The 22,385-nt window shown below is 41.6% G+C and overlaps 1 protein-coding gene across 3 annotated transcripts in view; it reads right to left on the minus strand.

The window, feature by feature from the left end:
• LOC142487692 (uncharacterized) overlaps positions 1-22,385 on the minus strand; it is a 392,751-nt gene that overhangs the window by 75,139 nt on the left and 295,227 nt on the right. Inside the window, exons 10-11 of one of the 3 annotated variants that reach the window (XM_075587411.1) lie at positions 6,269-6,373; positions 3,569-3,770 (exon numbers count right to left, since the gene is read on the minus strand). The exons of 1 other annotated variant lie outside the window; for it this stretch is intronic. In XM_075587411.1, the coding sequence (XP_075443526.1) occupies positions 3,744-3,770; positions 6,269-6,373 (132 nt within the window). In that variant the 3' untranslated portion in view covers positions 3,569-3,743. Of the gene's footprint in view, positions 1-3,568; positions 3,771-6,268; positions 6,374-22,385 lie in introns of those variants that run through there. One more of the 3 variants, XM_075587409.1, reaches the window with a different exon arrangement.

Consider the following 22,385-nt stretch of genomic DNA (forward strand, 5'->3'; position numbering starts at 1 on the left):
ATCTATGAAGAGACCTATCTTAGCGGGTGGCCTAGCGGTACCCTGCCTGTTGTCATATTTTAAAGCGGCTCAATTAAGCCAGGTCATACAATGGCATTCCGACCCCAAATTAAAAAGATGGGTAGAGCTCGAACATGCGGCTTGCTCCCCTTTAGAGCTTAACAATTTGATTTGGCTACCTAAAACATCAAGGAAAAACACTATTCTACCGCTCACCTCAATGACTAACTCCTTATCTGTTTGGGAGGCATCAAAATTAAAAAACTCACTTACTTCAGCAAATTCCCTGATGTCACCCATTTGGAATAATCCTAGCTTTGCACCGGGTCTTATTGGTCATAATCACTCAATTTGGAAACAAAAAAGCTATACTAGACTCAAAGATCTGGAGGGTCATGATCTAAAATGTAAATCTTTTGACCATCTCAGACTAGAAAAAGACATTCCCCACGCTGAATTCCATAAATACCTCCAGCTCAGATCATTTTATAATAAATTTGCCCCATACCCCCCATTAACGAATTTTGAAAAGCTCTGTCGGGCAGAAACCGACACTAAGGGACTCATATCTACGATATACAGAGAGGTAGTCGAGCCTGCAATCTCAAAGCACCAATCACCTACATTTCGTACCCAATGGGAAAGAGACCTAGGGGAGACCTTGGACGACGAAGAGTGGAATGCTATATTCCTAGGAGCCGCAAAAAGTTCTATATGCACCACACTGAAGGAGAACGCATATAAAGTTCTTATGAGATGGTACCTCACCCCACTCAAATTATCTAAGTTTGTACCAGGGTCCTCCCCATTGTGCCCTAAACAGTGTGGAGGAACAGCTGACCTGTTACATATGCTGTGGTCTTGCCCGCTGATATACCCGCTATGGGAAAAGATCAGAAATTGGATTCAGAGAATATTTGATCTCACTATTCCCCCAGACCCGTGGCTGTTTCTCATGAACAGACCCCTAAAGGGCCTATCAAAATCACACAATAAACTAATTGCACATTTTGCTCTAGCTACGCGGTGCGAGATCGCAGCACTATGGAAACGCCCCGATATTCCAATTATCCCAAAGATTCGGAATCGTATTTAGTTTATCTGCCAGATGGAAAAGTTAACGAGCTTAGTTAATGACACTGGCGACAATTATCTAAAAGTTTGGGCCCCCTGGCTTGCCCAAACAGACATCCCTGGGGTAGAGCGTAACACAATTTGGCTATAATAGTAATAAATGCGTTCTCCTTTGGGGACATAAGAACCAACCCCACACCTAGAACCTCATACTCCTTACACCCAATCACTTATTCTACCGAAAGGCCTCACTAGTTGATACATAGTCCTCATGCTGTCCAGGTGTTCCCCGGAGGCAGATGTATTCTTATCCTTGGATACACCTTCCCTCTCTCCTCCCCCCCCACCCCCTCCTTTACCTCCTCCCCACCCCCACCCCCCCCTTTTTTTTTTTTTTTTTTTATTATTATTATTTACCCCAGTACCTTACACATGACGATTCCCACTCACGTGGTTAAGTAGGGCTCGAAAAACTACGTGAGTTTATTATGCTTTTGTTATTGTATATGATATGCTAAATATGCACCTGATGTCTTTTTTTTTTATGTATATCATGCATTTATGTATAATAAAATACAAGTTATAAAAAAAAAAAAAAAACTCCCGGGTTGCTTTCGCAGTATGTTTTGGGTAATTGTCCATCTGTAAAGTGAAGTGCCGTCCAATCAACTTCGCTTAATTTGGCTGAATCTGAGCAGACAATATATCCCTATATGCTTCAGAATTCATCCGGCTGCTTATGTCTTCTGTCACACCATCAATAAACACGTGACCCAGTGCCATTGTAAGCCATGCATTCCCATGCATGCCCATCACACTGCTTCCACCGTGTTTTACAGATGATGTGGTATGCTTCGGATCATGAGCCGTTGCAAGCTTTCTCCATACTTTTTTCTTCCCATCATTCTGGTATAGGTTGATCTTAGTTTCATCTGTCCAAAGAATGCTGTTCCAGAACTAGGCTGGCTTTTTTAGATATTGTTTGGCAAAGTCTAATCTGGCCTTTCTATTCTTGAGGCTTATGAATAGGTTGCACCTTGTGGTGAACTCTCTGTATTTGCTCTCATTAAGTTTTCTCTTTATGGTAGACTTGGATAATGATATGCCTACCTCCTGGAGAGTGTTCTTCACTTGGCTGGATGTTGCGAAGGGGTTTTTCTTTACCATGGAAAGGATCCTACGATCATCCACCACTGTTGTCTTCCGTGAACGTTCAGGCCTTTTTGTATTGCCGAGCTCACCAGTGCGTTCTTTTTTTCTCAGAATGTACCAAACTGTTGATTTGGCCACTCCTAATGTTCCTGCTATTTCTCTGATGGATTTTCTTTTTTTTGCAGCCTAATAATGCCCTGTTTCACTTGCATTGAGAGCTCATTTGACTGCATGTTGTGGGTTCACAGCAACAGCTTCCAAATGTGAATGCCACACATGGAATCAACTCCAGACCTTTTATCTGCTTAATTGATGATGAAATAACGAAGGAATAGCCCACACCTGTCCATGAAACAGCTTTTGAGTCATTTGTCCAATTACTTTTGGTCCCTTGAAAAAGATGGGGATACATATTATAGAGATGTCATTCCTAAACCCTTCCTCCAATTTGGATGTGAATACCCTCAAATTAAAGCTGATAGACTGCACTTTAAGCACATATTCATTATTTAACTGTAACTCGAATTTATTTTGGTACACAGCCGAAATAACACAACTTGTATCAGTGTCCATTATTTCCGGACCTAACTGTGTATGTGTATATATATGTATGTATATATACATACTGTATATATGTATGTATATATACTATATATAAATATATATATATACACATACTGTGTGAGAAGTATGAGAATCAACCTTCAAAAAGTAAACATACAGAAATATTTATTAAGTTCTGGACTTAGACCCAGTTGGTAACTTGGTTTTATTGAATGCACACATTCAATGTACTCCATATTCTTATATGATGTGTCTGGTGGAAGAAAAGACATGTTGCAGATATTGTATATAGGACAGAAAATCCGAAAAAACTATTACCGTGAAATAAAATACCACTATCTTCCACAACTCACAAAGAAGCTACAATGCACAACTAGTATCACATTGAGCGGCTCAACAATATCTGTGTAATGATTTATTTATAAAAATGTTTTACCAGGAAGTAATACATTGAGAGTTACCTCTCGTTTTCAAGTACAGGTATGTCCTGAGCACAGAGTTATAACAATACATGTAAAACAGTTAGTGTTCACGGCGCAAACTGATGTTGTGATATAATGCAAATAAATGGATGATACCACACTGCTATTTGAATGTTCTATTTTCCTCTGTTGAACCGGGAAATCACTGATCCAACCTCCATTATGGGTACATGTAGGAAGAAACAAAATTCAAAATGCTGGTGCAATAACATTTTTAATCCTAGCAACAGACAACACAAAGGGGGGGGGGGAACAGTACAACTCAGAATCTCCCCAAAGGTATCGTGCAGGGAGTGACTTGGGGCGCACTCCAACCCTCCTCCGGTTTTGTCAGGTACTCTCTCCTGTACGGTGCATGCAAGCAGTTGACGCTGCCTGCTCCTCTCACCAGCAGACGCTCCGGGACCTCTGACGTCAGCGAATTCCACTGCCGAGGGGTTGATATGGTGGCCTCCACAGTCCAAGTCCTTCCTAACGCTTTTCGCCAGTCGGCTTTTTCTGAGGGTATGTTAGGGATCAAGAGGTGCTAAGTTTATATATCATGCTATTTCAATCAATGTGATCCATTTCAGCTGACTTCAGTTCTAACCTAGAAGGGCCCCTATACCACTATTGGATGAATTTCTAATCTCGGCTGCCCTGCCATTACCATACATAGTTTATACACAGGATCTGAAAAATATAAAAATGGATGTACTGTATAAAGACAAACACATACATTCTAAAACTTATTATTAAAATACATTATACTTTGGACTAAAATGTATACAAAAATAGAAAAAGATGTAAAAATGTAAAAATATCTATACATTCAGTGGGGACGAGGCTTCAAATAATCATTGGAACTTAACAATATGACTATACAAGAAAGGCGTTAATATCAAAGTCCACATTCAGTCCAAGGGGTTTCAAAGTTTTCAATTTATGAATCCAAAAACTCTCTTTCTGAGAAATAGACTGAATTATGTTGCCTCCCCTCCAATTTTGGGGGATGTAGTCTATTCCTATAAACTTGAGACCCCCTGGATCTGACTGGTGGAACTTTTTAAATGTAATGAAACATTGTGAGTTTCCAAACCATTTTTAATATTCCTCACATGTTCTAATATTCTGACTTTCAATGTTCTTGTTGTGCGGCCCACGTATTGGAGGCCACAGGGGCACTCCAATAAGTAGACCACAAAGTCAGTATTGCAATTTATTAAACTTAAGATGTTAAACACCTCTCCTGTAATCTTTAATATATAAACTTTGCTTTTATCAATGCCAAATTTGCAGGCTACACATTCCAAACATTTAAAAAATCCCTTTGGACTCCTCTCCAACTATGTCTCTTGTTTTCCCGGTGACATGGTTGGAGATGAGTCCAAAGGGATTCTTTAAATGTTTGGAATGTGTAGCCTGCAAATTTGGCATTGATAAAAGCAAAGTTTTTATATTAAAGATTACAGGAGAGGTGTTTAACATCTTAAGTTTTTCATGATCCTGCTCCTTTTTCAAGGGGAGATGGCGTTCTGCGCTCCACACGCAATCTATCACTAAGTACTAAGTGTAATGGAAAGAGGAGGACTCGTCCCCTTCTGTAATCAGTCCTGGAGCGATCACGTGATTGCGAGTTGCCGAAGGGGCTGTGGCACTCTAGCACTGCAGTCCCACTATCACTCAATGGGTTACCATTACTTTACCCAAATGAAATATTCTTTTTCCCCTGCACCTCGGGGACCTGCTTGTTCTCAAGCATCGAGCAGTTTTGTCTGCTGGGTAAGAATACAAAATGGCCCTGGGGTAAGGCTTCTTCTGGCGGCCAAAAGAAAACTACAACGTTATTGAGAGATGACGTGGCTTCATATTCATGACTACTCTGCCATCTCTGCAGTTTTTTTTGTTGTTGTCAAAATCGGCACAAACATCTACAAATAACTCTGGAACTAGAGGTTGAGGGACAAGGGACAGGCTCATGGGGACCCAAAAGGTGCTATCCATATCAAAAGACAACAGTTTTCATTCACATATTTTGAAATCAAAATGACTAGTCTTGGTTGTGACAGTGGAACATGAGTCCTGCTAAAGCTACTCGATTCAAGTGAAAGACTCTAGGCAATTGTTCAAACGGGTGAGTTAGTGCTCAGATTCTCACTGCTAAACTGAGCTTTTTCTAGGCTACTTTCAACCACCAAGCGAGGTAGGAACAAGACAAGTGCCAGTATACATGTAGACTGAGATTATTTATGGGGGCATGAGGTTAGTGCGAGCACTGAGTGCACAGAATAGTGAACATGCTGCACATTACCAACTTATAAACCAATATTTACAAAATGTTACATGTAATAGGCATACTCCTAATGCACAAAGTTTTTGAGCACATTTCAACTGTTAAAAAGCCTACACTTCAAATATAGGATTCACGATCTTCATAAGAACACACATAGCTCAACAGTGCAGGTCGGAAATGCCTGCCGCGTACGAAATCAGAGCTCCTGTACCAAAAACATGAGCATATTATACTTTCTGACCTTTCTTTCCTGCGGATCTTTAAAATAAAATGATAGCAGGATTGGCCATTTAGACATAAACCAGCAACTGTGCTCCACTAGGATTATCTCCTGCCATCACTCTGACTGCTCAAAGAGCCAAATAACTAAACAACAACATCAGTCGTCTATTTCGAAGTACAGCAAATACAACTGTGTCTTTGCTAAGTAATCCTTTTTTGTTTCATAACTATTCCATATGGACAAGCGCTCTTTCAAGTATTTTTGTTCAGAATAAAAAGGAACAAATGCAGCTTTACAGTTTAAAATAAAAAAAAAACCACACATAAACACAGCACAAATAAATATCTTGCTGTATCTGCTACTTTTTAAAGTGGTTTATTCATTCTCCCCTAGCTGCGCATTTCTCACTTAAGAAGCTGAGAACACAAAGCCCTTACTCTCTGTGACAGGTAAACCACAGGGGATAAAACAGATCAAGATATGCATAGAGCAGCTGTCTACCTTTTTGGCTTTTCTTAGATACGTCCTGGCAGAGTCCTTGAAAGCTTCATCCTCATCAGGCGCCTTGGCTTGAAGATAACATACCCAGCCCAACAGATACCATACCTACAAGAAAAGGCCATTCTTTAGGTCACAAAGTGTATAATTATAGTCAATAAGCTGCGTGGGAGACAAAGCGAGAGGGAGATAACCGTTAGCAATTGTTAACATCCACGGCTGAATGTCAATGGCTTTAACCGATCACTAGTGGCTATTACCATACACTACGTAACCATTGGCGAGAGAGACGAGAGACAAAAAGAAACAGAATGCCTTCATTTAAAAAACAAAAAAAGTAATAATAATAAAAAAAAATCTATAAATATATATATATATATATATATATATACATAATATTATACAGGAGGCCTACATATATACAACATGCGTTGGTGCATGAAATATCCTCCTCAACGATAACTATTAAAATGAAGAAATTCCAGGCACTCTACTAATGATTTCTCATGTCATTTATTCTAACAAATTTCTTCCCAAAATTAGAAAAAAGCTAAATAATGTGTTCCAAATAATCATTGGTAGAGGGAAGTATATGTCCACTATTCAATAATATGAGTTGAAAATCAGTCACACTTATTTGTATCTCCTATAGCCAAAAACATAGCATTGGTTGTCCATAGATTCTGAGCTCTAAACACCCAGATGAATGTCCTCAAATAAGTGTGCGCAACATTTCAGGTACCTGTGACCCTTCATCAGTTATAGTACTGCATTACAATTGAGCAATGATTACTGCGTCTTTGGGACCACTGGGGACAAAAGTTGTTAACATGCCTAACTGCTTTTACTTTGTCGCAACTTCAATATGTTAACAGGGGCAAGTAGAAGTTCACCTACAAAAGCTATTACTGTAATAGCAGCCTTTTTATCAGATGATGTATTGTTCTGAATTGTCATAAGCATTTCAAATCTTCACACTTAAGGGTGGACAATCAAGAAAAAAGGATATTTTCCTAAATGTTAACCACATTCTCTGGTTTAAATTTGACATCTCTCAACAGTTTATGAACTCAAGGACAGACACAGTTACGCCTCCATTTAGCTTTTCCACCGCTAAAGCACTGTGCTTAATAGCCACTGGAAATGTGGCAAATCATTAAACGCCAAGATATTATCCCTAAAGCATTTAAACCTGTACCAAGGAACAGAAATATCAATATCAGACATTTTACACTCCAGTCCTATTTAAAACATATAGCGGTTTCGACAGAGAGAAAACAACAAGCGCTTAAATACTGAAGACATACTGTACATACAAATAAAATAAAAAGCACAGATGAAAGTATACAGATTGTATGTGAAGTCAGAAAAGCATTTGTTGGCAGAGAGAGAAAACGATCCCTGTTTCAGAGATAAAAGGAAGAAAACCTTCAAGTGCTGTGCACAGTATCTTCCACATCTGTTACTTGAACAAATTGAATTTAAAACCCCCAGAAAATTAGCAAAATTCAATAATCATGGTCTCAAACAGCAGAGGAAGGACATGCACAAAAAAAACAAAAAAACAGGTTTTACAAAGTTCAATTAGAACAGAGGCATTATTATTTTAAACTGTTTAATAATATTTTTGACTGGAAAGAAAGGGCATCTGACACTTGCTAATTAAAAACATCAATGTGTTGCAAAATAACATTGGATCAATGCCCTAGTAATCACCAAAGAGGATTACAAATGTACAGACAGCACAGTTAACCAAAAGTGTGTTGGTGTTGGTTGTTATGCAATAATATTGCATTCCTTATTTAAAAAATTAGGCTACGGTTTGGAAAACAAGTCCTTTCTTTATTCCTTTTAAAGTAATGTCTCCTTCTCTTTTGCATACAGTAAAACTGATAACAGAGAAGTTTGACCAAACCTTTAATCCCAATAAAAACACTACTTTTCAAAGATTCAACCCTCACTAAGGAATATTTGTCTTTCGGAAACTGTACTAACTTGTATGTATGTATTTTTATTTATATAGGGCCATTAATTTACATACAGTAGAGCTTCACAGCAGTAATACACGTAATAATCATATTAATAACAAATAATACAGATAACACATAATGAAAGAAGTTCTTCAAACAAAAGTAACATTTAGGAAAGAGAGTCCCTGCTCCGAAGAGCTTACAATCTAATTGGTACAGTAGGTAGGAAGGACGTACTGTACAGAGACAGTAGGAGGGCGTTCTGGTAAGTGCTTCTGAAAGGGGCCAAGGTTTATGTATGAGGTGTAATGTATCAGCCACGGAGCTACTCAGGGAATGGAAGAGCATTCCAGAGGTGTGGGGCAGTCAGTGAGCAAGGTTAAAGACAGGAAAGGGCTTTAAATACAAAAGGGGGTATAGAGAAGACATCCTTAAGCGAAACGCAAGAGTCGGGATGGTGCATAGCAAGAAATTAGGGCTGAAATTTAAGGAGGAGCAGAAGAGTGTAAAGCTTTAAAAGTGAGGAGGAGAATAGAGTATGTGATATGGGATTTGATAGGAATCCAAGAGACGGATTTGAGCAGGGGAGACGCTGAGACAGATTAGGAAAGAGTAGAGTGATTCTGGCAGCAGCGTTTAGGATAGATTGTAAGGGAGACAGGTGAGTGGCAGGAAGGCCGGACAGCAGGAGGTTACAGTAATCGAGGCGAGAGAGAATAAGGGCCTGTGTCAGAGTTTTTGCGGTCGAGCAACAGAGGAAAGAGCGTATCTTTGTAATATTAAGGAGGAAAAAACAACAGGTTTTAGCTACCTTTTGAATTTGAGAGGAAAATGTGAGAAAGGATTCGAGTGTAACCCCCAGGCAGCGTGCTTGTGCAACTGGGTGTATGATCCTACTTTCATCAGTAATGTGGAAGGAGGTAGTAGGGCCAGGTTTAGGAGGAAATATGAGGAGCTCCATTTTTGCCATGTTAAGTTTAAGTTGGCGGAGAGTCATTCAGGATGATATTGTGGAGAGACATTCAGAAACTTTGGTCTGTGCAGCAGGTGTAAGGACAGGGGTTGTAAAGTAAATATGAGTCAGCATAGAGGTGATATTTGAACGCAAGAGATTAGGTCACCTAGAGAGAGTGTGTAAAGAGCAAAGAGAAGAGGTCCCAGGACAGAGCCCTGGGGTTCCCCCACAGAGGGATCGATAGAGGAGGTATTAGCAAAAGAGACAATGAAAGTATGATGGGAGAGGTAAGAGGAGATCCAGGATAGAGGTTTGCTATGAATACCAAGAGTATGAAGAATGTGAAGGAGAAGAAGGTTGTCCAGAGTATCAAATGCTGCAGAGATGTCAAGTAATATGAGCTGAGTGTACACCACAAAGTCCTTGTTTTACATAAGGAATATAACCCTGGCACTTACATGTACAACAGTTTTTGGAATCAAAACAGGTTAAGAACTAAATTGCTGAATAGACTGAATTAAACCTTTAAATACATTTTGACAAATGATTAAAAGTTTCATGTGAAGCAGGAATGACAACTCAAATGCTCTAAAGGAAGTTGAATCCCTGTTAACAGTTTTTGTTAATGATTCTTGTCACAGGAGACCAGGCAATTTACACCTTTTAAACCGGGATCATTCACTGAGCAAAACAAGGTAAGGAAATAAATTGAAGTTTATTCGCACAAATTCGCTTACACCCAATGGAGCACAAAATCTTTTTACCCTGACTGGCACCTAGCCCGGAATCTCCTAGTACCGAAATCGGCGTGAAGTTCTACACAACACCGCTCCCTTCTCTTCTGAGAACTTGGACTTTCTTGACTGCGAGTTATCCCAAATCTCATGGAACTCAAATTGGCTACAAATCCCAGCCCCGTCCCCTACATTCGATTTTGAGAACTTGGCCGCTAAAATCGGTACTTAAAATGTGGCAGGCAGGCTTTTCTGGCTTGAAATCAAAGCCAGTTGCTCTGCAATTCGCGCAAGAGCAACTTTGAAAAGCCCGCCCGCGCTCCTACTACTGGGAATCTCAATTCTCATTGGCTCAAACATTCTTTATAGTATTCTGAGTTTCATTCTGCAGCCAATCATCGCATGGGAACTTTCTTGGCAGCCAATCAAAGCCAAGCCGGTATGAAAAGCCGGGTCAGCGGGAAATAGGAAATTGCCAAGGGACATGCGCAAGTTTGCCACCTCTGTCCCTGGCTATCTCAATGCCACCCACAGGGCCAGGCTCCACTAGGACTGGCAGAGCAAATGGCAGCCCGAACAACTGCCATTGTTCCCGGGACCTGTGTACTTGAGCCCTTCCCTGCTACCTAAGTGCTATTCACACCTCTGGCATGATTTGACTACTTTGAACTCTGAAGTCCAGCAGACTTACTGGCGCCTATGGGTTAGCCCTGACAGCCTGCCTGGACATCGGTTTCCGAAAGTCCCAGAACATTACAATATATTAATAAAGTATGATTAATACACTCCTATGTCTCTGGGTATGGGGAATAGAATAAGAAATACTTCCCGGCTAAGCTCATTCTAAAGCTTGCCGGGAGCTGGCCGGGAGCATAGCGGGCTAGCCGCGGGTCTGTTCTCCGTTTAAAAACGGATTTTCCCGCGCGGCGGCCGCTTCAATAGATAAGCGCTAATGGCGCTTACTATTGAAAGCGCCCAAGGCGCGGGAAAACCGGCCGGTTTTTGGCCGAAGACAGCCCGCGCACCGCCCGCGCTATTTTTAAACTGCGGGGGCAGCCGCATTAGAGTCAGCCCGGCCGCTACTGTATATACTTAATTCCTATCAGCCTTATTCCCTGTACACTATATCTTTAGGGGCTTAGTCTGGACTCTGAGAGTCCTCCCACAACCTTATCTACTGTTGGGGCACCCACAAACCCAATACAGGTTCTCGGTCACCTGGGAACTAGCTGGGGTACCCCCTTAACCTAGGGATCCCCTCAGCTACAGGGACACTTCTTCATCCCTGTACTCCATTCACCTTTCTGGGCTATGCTGAAGCAGGGTACCCTAGTGGTGAGTCGCGCTTGCATTTTCAAGGGAAGATATTGCCGGGACAATGTGCCTACATGTATCAAAGAATCAGCATGATTCCCGGATACATTTTTATTTAAACCGACAACTCCGGACCCCAACTACCTAGGCACATTCTGACAACAATTCCTCCGCAAAACTCCCTTTGAAACTCATCCCGTAGCAATCCCTGCTCACTGGCATGCCCGGAAAGGTAAAAACACAGAAAATACTTTTATTACGCAAAGCACAGTTGAAACATACAATGTTACTGGGTCCAAGAGCTAACTCTCTTGAACCCTTATACCCGAATCAGGGACAACCAAAATGGGCTTAACCTTTATTTGAGAGCCTGGTTACCCTATACCGTCACAATACTTAACCCCTTCAGTGCCCTATAGACGTACAATGTAAGTCATAAGAGCCAGCACCCTGGAGGCCTTTACGACATACACTGAACGTCCTGGACTGGGTCTGCCGCTGCTCTAGCAGAAGGGGCTTTATATCAGTCTCTGCCAACAATATCATCTTATCTGTATTTCCAGAATGTGATATGCGGTATAGCCAGGAAGGGTACATGACAACACCGACAAGATATCAGTCTAATCTGATCGAATCTTATCTAATATCAGATATCAGTCTAATCTGATCTAATCTAATCTAACATCTAATAATGTTATTGCAAAAACTTGAAAATTACATTGGATGTGAAGATAGCAACTACTCTGGGCATTAAAAAGGGTGATTCTTGGAAAGAAACTTGTGTGGAATATGTCGGCCCTTCATTGCATGTGTACTTTCAGCAAGTAAATACATTTATGGAGGTATTGTTTATGCTATAAGGTGTTTTGTCTTGCCAAGGATGTCAAAATCTGAAATGAGAAAAAATATCAAGACCGCTGTTTTCAACAAAGATTCCCAGATAGAAATAGTGTTTGGGGAAATCTGTTACCATGATGGCATGATAGCAGTGAATCCAATGGAAACCTCAGATTTCAGCCTCTTTGATGCAGGGGATCCTGCGTCATCCACCGGGGAACCCGGAAGTGTGACTCACCATCTGTGAGACCAAAGCTAGCCGAGTGCGATTCGGACGCCGTCACCTCTAGACCCAGAGTGGTCCAAATGCTGTTTTTTATCCTGGAGCATGTGAGTTGCATGGGCTCACTGCTCAATTGTATTTTACCTTATAAAGATGTACCATGTACACCTCTTCTTCTGCTTATGATTCGGCTATGCCAGATCATGATCCAGATTTAATCTGACAAACACCTGAATACTTTTTTCACCATGTGAGTGGGCATTTAAATGACCTATAACCCACATTATTACTTTGAAGGAACAGAAGGGATAGACAGCACTTTGAAACTAGGGGGTAAACTTGGGGGGGACACAGGGTTAGGGAAGTATCTTTGGTCCCTTTGCACCCGAGGGAAATGGCCTGACGAAGGGGTCATTACCCCAAAACGTTGCCCCCTTACATCCCTCCCCCATCGTTCCCACCTCCCCTCCACCTCCTCTTTCCCTTTGTGGTTTTCCTTGTCTTTTTCCCTTCCCCTGTGTTGTTCCCCTTTATTTTCTATATTTGTGTCTACATCTGTGGGTCATTTATATATCTGTTGTGATCTTCACATTTATTTATTTCAATTTTTGATTATATCTTGTGCTTTCTTTATTAAATCATTTTTGCATTTTGGCTTATTCCCACGTTTTTAAAAATTTTCTATTAGTCAGTGTGTGCTGGAACATATTTTCTTGTTTACTTATTGTCTGGGAGGAAATAGGGTCCTCCTTGTTCCTCTTGCACCCTGCAAATCTGTTTACTCCCAAGTTTTGAAGTGCTGTCTATCCCTTCTGTTCCTTCATTTTACCCTTTGATAGACGTGCACCTGCACTCATTTGTTTGACCATATGTAATTTTCCCAGGACATCAATGCCACATCGGCTAGTGGGAATACGTTTCTGTACACTGAGTAAGACGCCACACGTATTGCCACATTGTGCCTTTGCAATAGAGATTTTCTTTCTGAAAATCATTCTGCAGATGTCCTTAAAGATTTGGAAAAGGTACTAAAGCACAAGATTAATCTAGAATTGCATGCAGCAACACTTGCCGAATACTATTGTGTTAAGCGTATCCCTAGGGGGCCTTAGATGCAATCTGAGGCCAACACTGTTTTCTGATCAGAAAGAATATTGTGATACGTGGGAGGGCATTCTGAACAAGTACTCTCATGATTTAATCATTCTTACTATTGAACAAATACAGAAACATCTATCAGAAACACTGGTCCAGATTATGAAACTACAGGAAACCTTAAAGAGCTCATTAGCAGAATCTGATTTAAATACTCTTAAAAATGAATTGGATGAGATCCTTGCAATCTTTATTAAAGAGATAGAGGCAAGAAAAAGAAGCAAGTTATTGAGAGACGCACGTGACTATTCTAGTAATAGAGTTTATAACTGGCAATGAAGAGGACAAGTGAGAGAGGACAGGCAATAGAGACCGCTGAGATCTCAACAAGGTCACCCACCAGCACAGGATTCTCAGGAATCTACAGAGCGCGATTCCTCAGCAGGTGTGCCGCATTTTTTAGAACAAAGCCCACCCTGTGGACAACGCGGAGGACACGCCGGGCGGGGAGGAAGCACCGCTGCACAAGGACCGTCCCGGAGAGGGATGCAGACCCAGTCTCAAGTGCATTGGTGATCAATATCTCTGATAAAATTATGACTACTGACCAGGTAGAAGTACTGAACAAAGGATTATCTTTTGTACCAACTCATTTTACCAATCAACTTGATCTGGATGTAGATTTAGCTCGACTTTTTAGAAACATGAGGTTAAAAGGTTTTTTTCGTAAGCATCCTGTTTCATCTCAAGCATCCTCTACTGATGTTGAGTTGGATACACCATTCCATCTTTTAACAGAGGAATGTAAGATCAAGAGTACATTTAACCAACCGCCAAGTAATCATGTTATTGAAACATTTATCAATTTGGTTCAGAAGGATATAGATGTCCTTAAAAGAGCTAATCCATCTGGTAGACAATTTAACTTCACCAAAAAAGAAATAATTAAACAACTTGAGGCAGATTCAGATATAATCATGAAACCGGCCTATAAGGGCGGTGCAATAGTGGTGATGAATAAATGTGATTATAGAAATGAGATACTAAGGCAATTGGCTGATAGCAATAGTTATAAGAAGGCAACGACTAACCCTACTCCAATAGTAGCTGGGAAAACCTTAAATGTAATAACTTTAGCACATGAAGGTGGGATGATCTCAGAGGGAGAAGGATTTTTTGATCAAAAAGGACTCTATAATGCCAGTAATATATACATTGCCCAAAATCTATATGAATCTAATGGCCCCTCCAGGCTGACCAATAGTTGCTGGCACATAATCTATTTTTCAGCCTTGTGCTGTTTTTTTAGATAAATTACTCCGTCCTTTTGTATCAATATCTAAATCATACATTCAAGATACATCAAATTTTCTGAAGAAAATAGAATCTATGCCGATGTTGTTAGACGAAACTAAATTAGTTACCCTTGATGTAAACAGTTTATATACATCTATTCCACATACTGAGGGAATATCTACAGGTAAGAAACATTACGACAGGTGAACTATACACACCTACGGAGCGGATGCTCATAATTGATCTACTTGAAATTATTGTACAAGAGAACTTTTACTTGTTCGAAGACACCTATTATGTACAAATACAGGGTACGGCTATGGGATCCAATGTTGCACCCACATACGCCAACATCTACATGGCTAGATTTGAGGATGATCACGTCTTCAGTCATTCTCATTTTGTGAACCATGGGCATATATGTGGGTGTGCTACATTGATGACGTGTTCATGACATGGGATGTAGTGATGAAACACTACAAAGTTTTATCTCTGAAATTAATAAGGCTCACAGTACCATCACTTTTAGTAGTGTCCATAGTTTAAGTGCAATTAATTGTTTAGATACAACTACAGTAGAGGCAACTCTTATTCGAACAAAAACCAGTGGCAATTCCCCAAAAAAACCAGGAAACACCCAGGTACATTCTGAATACATGCCTTAAACTTTCCTAAAACTAGCCCCAGCATTTCTGCATTGATTAATGGCCTATCAGATTAACAGCGGGGGTCCCTGGCAGTTCCATTCAAACTGAATTGGACTGCCAGGGATCCCTGCTGTGTTAATCCTATGGGTCGTTAGTCAATGCAGAAATACCTTAAACGTGCCTCAAACTAGCCCAGAACATACCCAGCACATACCCAGAATGTAACCCGGCTAGTTTACGGCAAATGTTAGAATAAACGTTACCTCTACTGTATAAGAATAGTCAATCATAAACTTGAGTCTGACATTTTCACGAAAGAAACAGATAAGAACAATCTCCTACATTATACCAGCTTCCATCCTCTTGGCACCATGAGAGGTTTACCATTTAGCCAATTCTTGAGGGCCAGAAGAATAATTTCCCAACAATTTCTCAACTCCCCACTACACCATTATTTATACACCTATCTCCCAGCAACTTCTTTACCCCTCAATAAAAAGCACCCACACAAATCCTCTAACTACACACTATCTACTCCTTACTGCTGCTGGGGATATACCCTAAGCCTGAACCAAGACTCACACCTGATATCACCCATGCAGCCTGCCATCTCTTTCCCTGTAAATGGTGTTAACCTTCTGATTTAATACTGACTAACCTTAAAACTCACCCCACAAGTTAAGCATCCCAACAGCCTGCACTCATGGTTACTGTCCCACACTCAGCCACTCCTACCACCCATTGTGGCCAAGCACTGCCATACACAGCACTTATTCCCTCACCTGCTGTCTCTGTACGTTTCCCACCATACCTCTTAGATTGTAAGCTCTTTGGGGCAGGGATTTCCTTTCCTATAGTCTGATTTTGCTGCACTTATTGTATCATTTTAATTCCCTGTACTGTATTCTTTGTGAAGCGCTGAGTACACTTTTGGCGCTATATAAATAAAGACATACAATACAATAATAAGTACACCATGGCTGTCAACCATAGTCTTGACACAATGCAAGATAAGTTTGAGGAGAGAGGGTACCCCAGGGAACTGTTGATGAAATTGGGACCTAAGGCAGAAATTCCCTTGAGGAGTAGTCTCCTACATGGCACCCCTGATGCTACTCACACAACTAGACAATTTTCTACACCCTTTGTTTCAACCTACAGCACACAAAGTGGTTTAATTAAAAATGTAATTTTATGTCATTGGCCTCTGCTTCAGAGTGATCTCCTGCAGGCCCCCGTATTCTCTTTTAAACCCTCTTTTTCATATAAAAGAGGGAGAAATGTACGTGATCAGTTGATTAGAACCGATATTGGGGGCACAACTCTCAGACAGACTTTTTTGTGGACACTGAAGCTGGGATACTACAGTATAAATGCTATGGGTGTAGTCAGTGTAGTGGCATGCCAGAAGAAGTCACATTCCAACATCCACAAACAGGCCAACTGAATTTGATTAAGGACTTCTTTACATGTCTATCTAAGTATGTTGTGTATTTGATCAAATGTCCGTGTGGTCTGGGATATGTGAGAGAGACAACCCAGTCAGTGAAGGACAGGATTCGACAACATAAGGCTGCCATCCGCAGGTGTGACCCAGAGGAACTGGTTGCCCATCATTTCACACTAGCTGGGCACAATGCCAGTCAACTTAGATTCCAGGTTATTGTTGGCATGAAGAAGAGACGACGTGGTGGAGATGTACAGAGAATGCTTCTTCAGAAGGAAACTAAATAGATCAGATGCCTTGATACCATGGTCCCGGGAGGCATGAACAAAGAGTTGAATTTAAGTTGCTTCTTTTAAACCTTCCATAATTCCTATTTATGTCTTTGGAGTGTGTACGCACTACGCGTGTAGATCTTCTGTGCTGTGCCCTTTAACCCATCTACTGGTACTTACAGGTTGCTCCTCCCTATGAATTTTGCGGCACAGTCCTTATGGATCCCCTTTGGCGGTCTTCATGATGTGATCTCTACTTGTGCTGCCATTGTCTCTACCCACCTCTATCTCAGGACGGACTACATGATATTGACATATTGGCTTGATCTGGTAGTGATTTGAGGTGCTAGCTCTCATTGATTGAGCCTCTAGGTTACATTATATCTATCAATTGGTATGTGCTTACTTAGATATGTTCATTTGACCATTTCTTTAGTATGGTATTATACTCCGTTTTTAATCTTGGTATATTTTCGTTTTTATTTATATGTTGTTATTCATTACCATTTGTGTTTTATCTTTCTTTTATCTCCCATTAATCTTGGAGTGTACTTGCTGTGCCCTGCTGCCTTCTAAGGGATCTATTGTGACGACAACGTGGCTGTTCACTATCATAGCTAATCTGACAATGGAAGACGCTTGGACACTTTAGAGGGAGCTGGACTCATGCGCATTGATATCCGCTGGCATACGCTATGTTTATTCTACCAGCTGCCCTGCCTAGACCCGCATCAGGGGCCCTGCCTAGACACGCATCAGTTCCCTGTCATGATGGGCATGACAACGGACGACACAAAGAGGTCTCAGCAGAAGTCGAATGCATGCGCATTGATTCCTACTGTTGTGCGCAACTGCGTCTCCTGCTGTACAGCTGAGTGTTGATTTGATTCAGTCACAGCTGATGCACATCAGGGAGCCTGCTCAGAAACTCCTTTCTATGAACCAGGACATCCCTCGGTGGTTGCAATCAGCACCAATAGGAACTGCCTCTCCACTGCACACCCCTTTATGACGTCACTCGCTCCTGCCTATTTCTACTGCAGCTCTGGGAATATTCTTTACATGTCTATCTAAGTATGTTGTGTATTTGATCAAATGTCCGTGTGGTCTGGGATCACATATCCCAGACCACACGGACATTTGATCAAATACACAACATACTTAGATAGACATGGAGGGAGAGGGAGAGGGTGAGGGAGAGAGGGGAGGGAGGGAGGGAGGGAGGGAGGGAGGGAGGGAGGGAGAGAGAGAGAGAGAGAGAGAGAGAGAGAGAGAGAGAGAGAGAGAGAGAGAGAGAGAGAGAGAGAGAGTTGGCGTATCACTTACTGAGGCCTTCTTACGGTTGGATTTACATCCTCTTTCCTGTATCTGGACTTTATTTTGCTTCATCTGTGCATTTTTGCATTAGTACACCCTTGCTTTACTTTGGGTTTGTAATATTCTCTTTGGGACACAGGGTTAGGGAAGTACCTTTGGTCCCTTTGGACCCGAGGGAAGGGGTTGTTACCCCGAAATGTTGCCCCCCCTACACCGTCCCTCCCCCCCCCACCCCTCTTTCTCTTTGTGGTTTTCCTTGTCTTTTCCCTTCCCCTGTGTTGTTTCCCTTTATTTTCTACATTTGTGTCTTCATTTGAGGATCATTTATATATCTGCTGTGATCTTCACATTTATTTATTTCAATTTTGATTATATCTTGTGCTTTCTTTATTAAATCATTTTTGCATTTTGGCTTATTCCCACGTTTTTGAGATTACTGTGTGCTGGAACATATTTTCATGTTCACATTTGCACTATGTTATTTTTTTCTTTTTTTACATGATTGTGGGGAGTTTGCGCTTTTAAGTTTTTTGTAATGTCTAAACTACAGTACAGTACATATGGATTGTTGAGAAACACCCACCAACCAGCTGCATTTCTCCTACATGGTGATATAAACACATATTTTCACTATCACAGTTTAAAATATATATATATATTCAAATAGGTGTTTGGGTTTGCGCTTTTTTTCTTGCTACTCTTTTAATCTGAGACCATGTTTTTGTTACAGAGTGCATAAAAAAAAAGGACGGAGGAGAGCGGGATTTGAGCAAACTCTAGTTTAATAAAGTGATATTACAATAAAGTGTATCTCAAGCAAATCATGCTTACAAACTAAAATTGCAAAACACTCAATGTCCAATTCTGGTACAAACGTGAATCCATCAGTAAATGTTGGTTTTAGGAAGAATTGCACCTTTAAATTATCGCACTTAAGTTTCTCTGTACACCAACCGCTCTGTGAGCCACTTCAAACAGGATAGTTTATTTGTGGTAGGCAGATAAACAATTTACTTTGTAGAGCGTGAACAAACCTGTTTCCTTGCATCCAATCTACATAGTCAGAATTACATATTTTCTGCAAATGTATATCTGAGAGAAATCGAGACATTTAAAAAAAAAAGTATTGTTTTTGTCAGACAAAAACAATGTCTTGAAATATTATAGTACATGGCACACCAGGGTCATCTTGTGACAATTACTTTTATATGTATTCAGAAAGGACAGCGTCAGCACAAGTTTCCAACCCATTTGTATAACAAGCAATCATTTTTTTTGTGTGCAAATTGTTGCTATATGTTTGAGGAACTATATCAACTAAATAAACGCTTACGGTTCAGTGTAGAGTGTTTGGTTTTGTGATCAGTGCTTCTGAAAAAAACTACTGAATAAGCACAATGAGAAAACACTTTCGCAAGCTCATAAATGGCAAATTACACGGAGGAGAAAAGGTTTTATCATATGGAAAACAAGTATTTGTGATTAGCATATTAGTAATAGCCATGGAAGTGTTGTTTGTGTATTATATTTTTCATCAAGCCTGATCACAAACAGTTTATAAAGTTACTAATATTTATTTTATGACTTATTTAAAGTCATTTATTTTAGTTAAGCTAATCCTATTGAATTGTGTTACAGGGTGTATTCATGCAAAGGTATACTCCTGGTTAATATATATATATATTTACATTTTAAGTTATGGTGGGTGAAAAAGGCGACAGAAAACCTCCACCGTTAGCATATAGCCAATAAAGAATATCACTTGTGAGCACATTCACATGTCTTAGACAGGTCTGCAACCTTTCCTTTCACCATTATCACCTCGCATACAGTGGTCCCACTGCAGCAAGGGATTCTGGGAAATTACATGCAAATGAGCACACAATGTGTCACCTTTTGCCTGGAATATCCATTCACATGGAGCCTATTTAAGCTGATGCATCGCCGTTCATACAGTTTTTAAGCACAGCATGGGACTAGCAAAGAAAGTACAGACCACTCACAGACATGTTTCAACCGTGATGGGTATCATCAGTGTGAGGTTGGTTTGTACTTGCTTTGCTAGTCCCATGCTGTGCTTAAAAGCTGTGTTAACAGCGATGCATCAGATTAAATGGGCTCCATGTGAATGGATATTCCAGACAAAAGGTGACACATTGTGTGCTCATTTGCATTTGTCCCTCAGGTCCCCGCTTCACCCAATCCCCATGTCAGCCCGCGGGCCGGGAGATTGGAGCGGGGATGTCCCTCAGGTCCCCGCTTCACCCCGATCCCCCCACGTCCCGGGTGGTCCCGCTGCTTGCATGGAGGTGGTAGCGGGGGGGTTTCTTCTCCCCACGTCCCCGGCGGTCCCCGCTGCCTGCCGTGCAGTGTGGGGGGGGAGAGGCGGGAAAACCTCACGTGCCCGGTGCTCCCCGCTGCCTGCGCAGGGCAGGAGATTAGCGCGGGAGGAGGGGGAGCGGGGTGGTGGTGCTGGTCGCGGCCTTTCCTCTCTTCCGACCCCCCCCCGTGTGTGTAGAGTGAGTGTGTGTGTGTATTTATATATATATATATGGGAGAGAAAGTGTGTGTGTGTATATGGGAGAGAAAGTGTGTGTGTGTGTGTGTGTGTGTGTGTGTGTGTGTGTGTGTGTATGGAGTGTGTGTGTGTGTGTGTGTGTATGGGGAGTGTGTGTGTGTATATGGGAGTGTGTGTATATGGGTGTGTGTGTGTGTATATGGGAGTGTGTGTGTATATGGGAGTGTATGTGTATATGGGAGTGTGTGTGTATATGGGAGTGTGTGTGTATATGGGAGTGTGTGTGTGTATATGGGTGTGTGTGTGTGTATATGGGAGTGTGTGTGTGTGTGTGTATATGGGAGTGTGTGTGTGTGTGTATATGGGAGTGTGTGTGTGTGTGTGTATATGGGAGTGTGTGTGTGTATATGGGAGTGTGTGTGTATATGGGAGTGTGTGTGTATATGGGAGTGTGTGTGTATATGGGAGTGTGTGTATATGGAGTGTGTGTTTATATGGGAGTGTGTGTGTGTGTGGGAGTGTGTGTGTGTGGGGGAGCGTGTGTGTGTGTGGGAGTGTGTGGGTGGGTGTGGGTGTGTGTATATGGGAGTGTGGGTGTGTGTATATGGGAGTGTGGGTGTGTGTATATGGGAGTGTGGGTGTGTGTATATGGGAGTGTGGGTGTGTGTATATGGGAGTGTGGGTGTGTGTATATGGGAGTGTGGGTGTGTGTATATGGGAGTGTGGGTGTGTGTATATGGGAGTGTGGGTGTGTGTATATGGGAGTGTGGGAGTGTGTATATGGGAGTGTGTATATGGGGGAGTGTGTGTGTGTATATGGGGGAGTGTGTGTGTGTGTGTATGGGGGAGTGTGTGTGTGTGTGTGTAAGACACCAGAGGTACCCCCCAATCAGTCCCCCCCCACCTAGTCAGTCAAAGTCACCCAGTCAGTCACCATCTCCCTACCCAGTTTCCCCCCATCAGTCAGTCCCCCCCATCTCCTCCCTGTCTCTCTCACCCACACACTCTCTGTCTCTCACCCACACTCTCTCTGTCTCTCACCCACACTCTCTCTGTCTCTCACCCACACTCTCCTCCGTCTCTCACCCACACTCTCTCTCCGTCTCTCACTCTCTGGATCTGGATATCTTATTTACCCTATATTTCTTAACTGCCCTATACTACACCGACATAACTTATACTGCTTTCTTCCAGATCTGACTCAAGCTTCACACAGAAGACATCGGAACCCCCCTAACCCCAGAAGACAGGAAAGGAACACCTTCCCTCCAATGTATAACATTGCGGGAATGAGGGTACCTGGACATTGAGGGACTGCGGATCAGGTAAGATCCCAGGTGGGATTGCTGCTTTAGATATTGTGAAGCGGGGACGTCCAGACACTGGTTAAGGGGTTCAGGAAACTAGTCATTCACATCTGGCTTTTATTTCTAGATCCAACATTTACTTCAACACACACACACGTAACAAGGACTAATTGTAGTAGTATAATGTA

The sequence above is a fragment of the Ascaphus truei genome, chromosome 2, assembly GCF_040206685.1.
Source record: "Ascaphus truei isolate aAscTru1 chromosome 2, aAscTru1.hap1, whole genome shotgun sequence".
Lineage (NCBI taxonomy): Eukaryota > Metazoa > Chordata > Amphibia > Anura > Ascaphidae > Ascaphus > Ascaphus truei.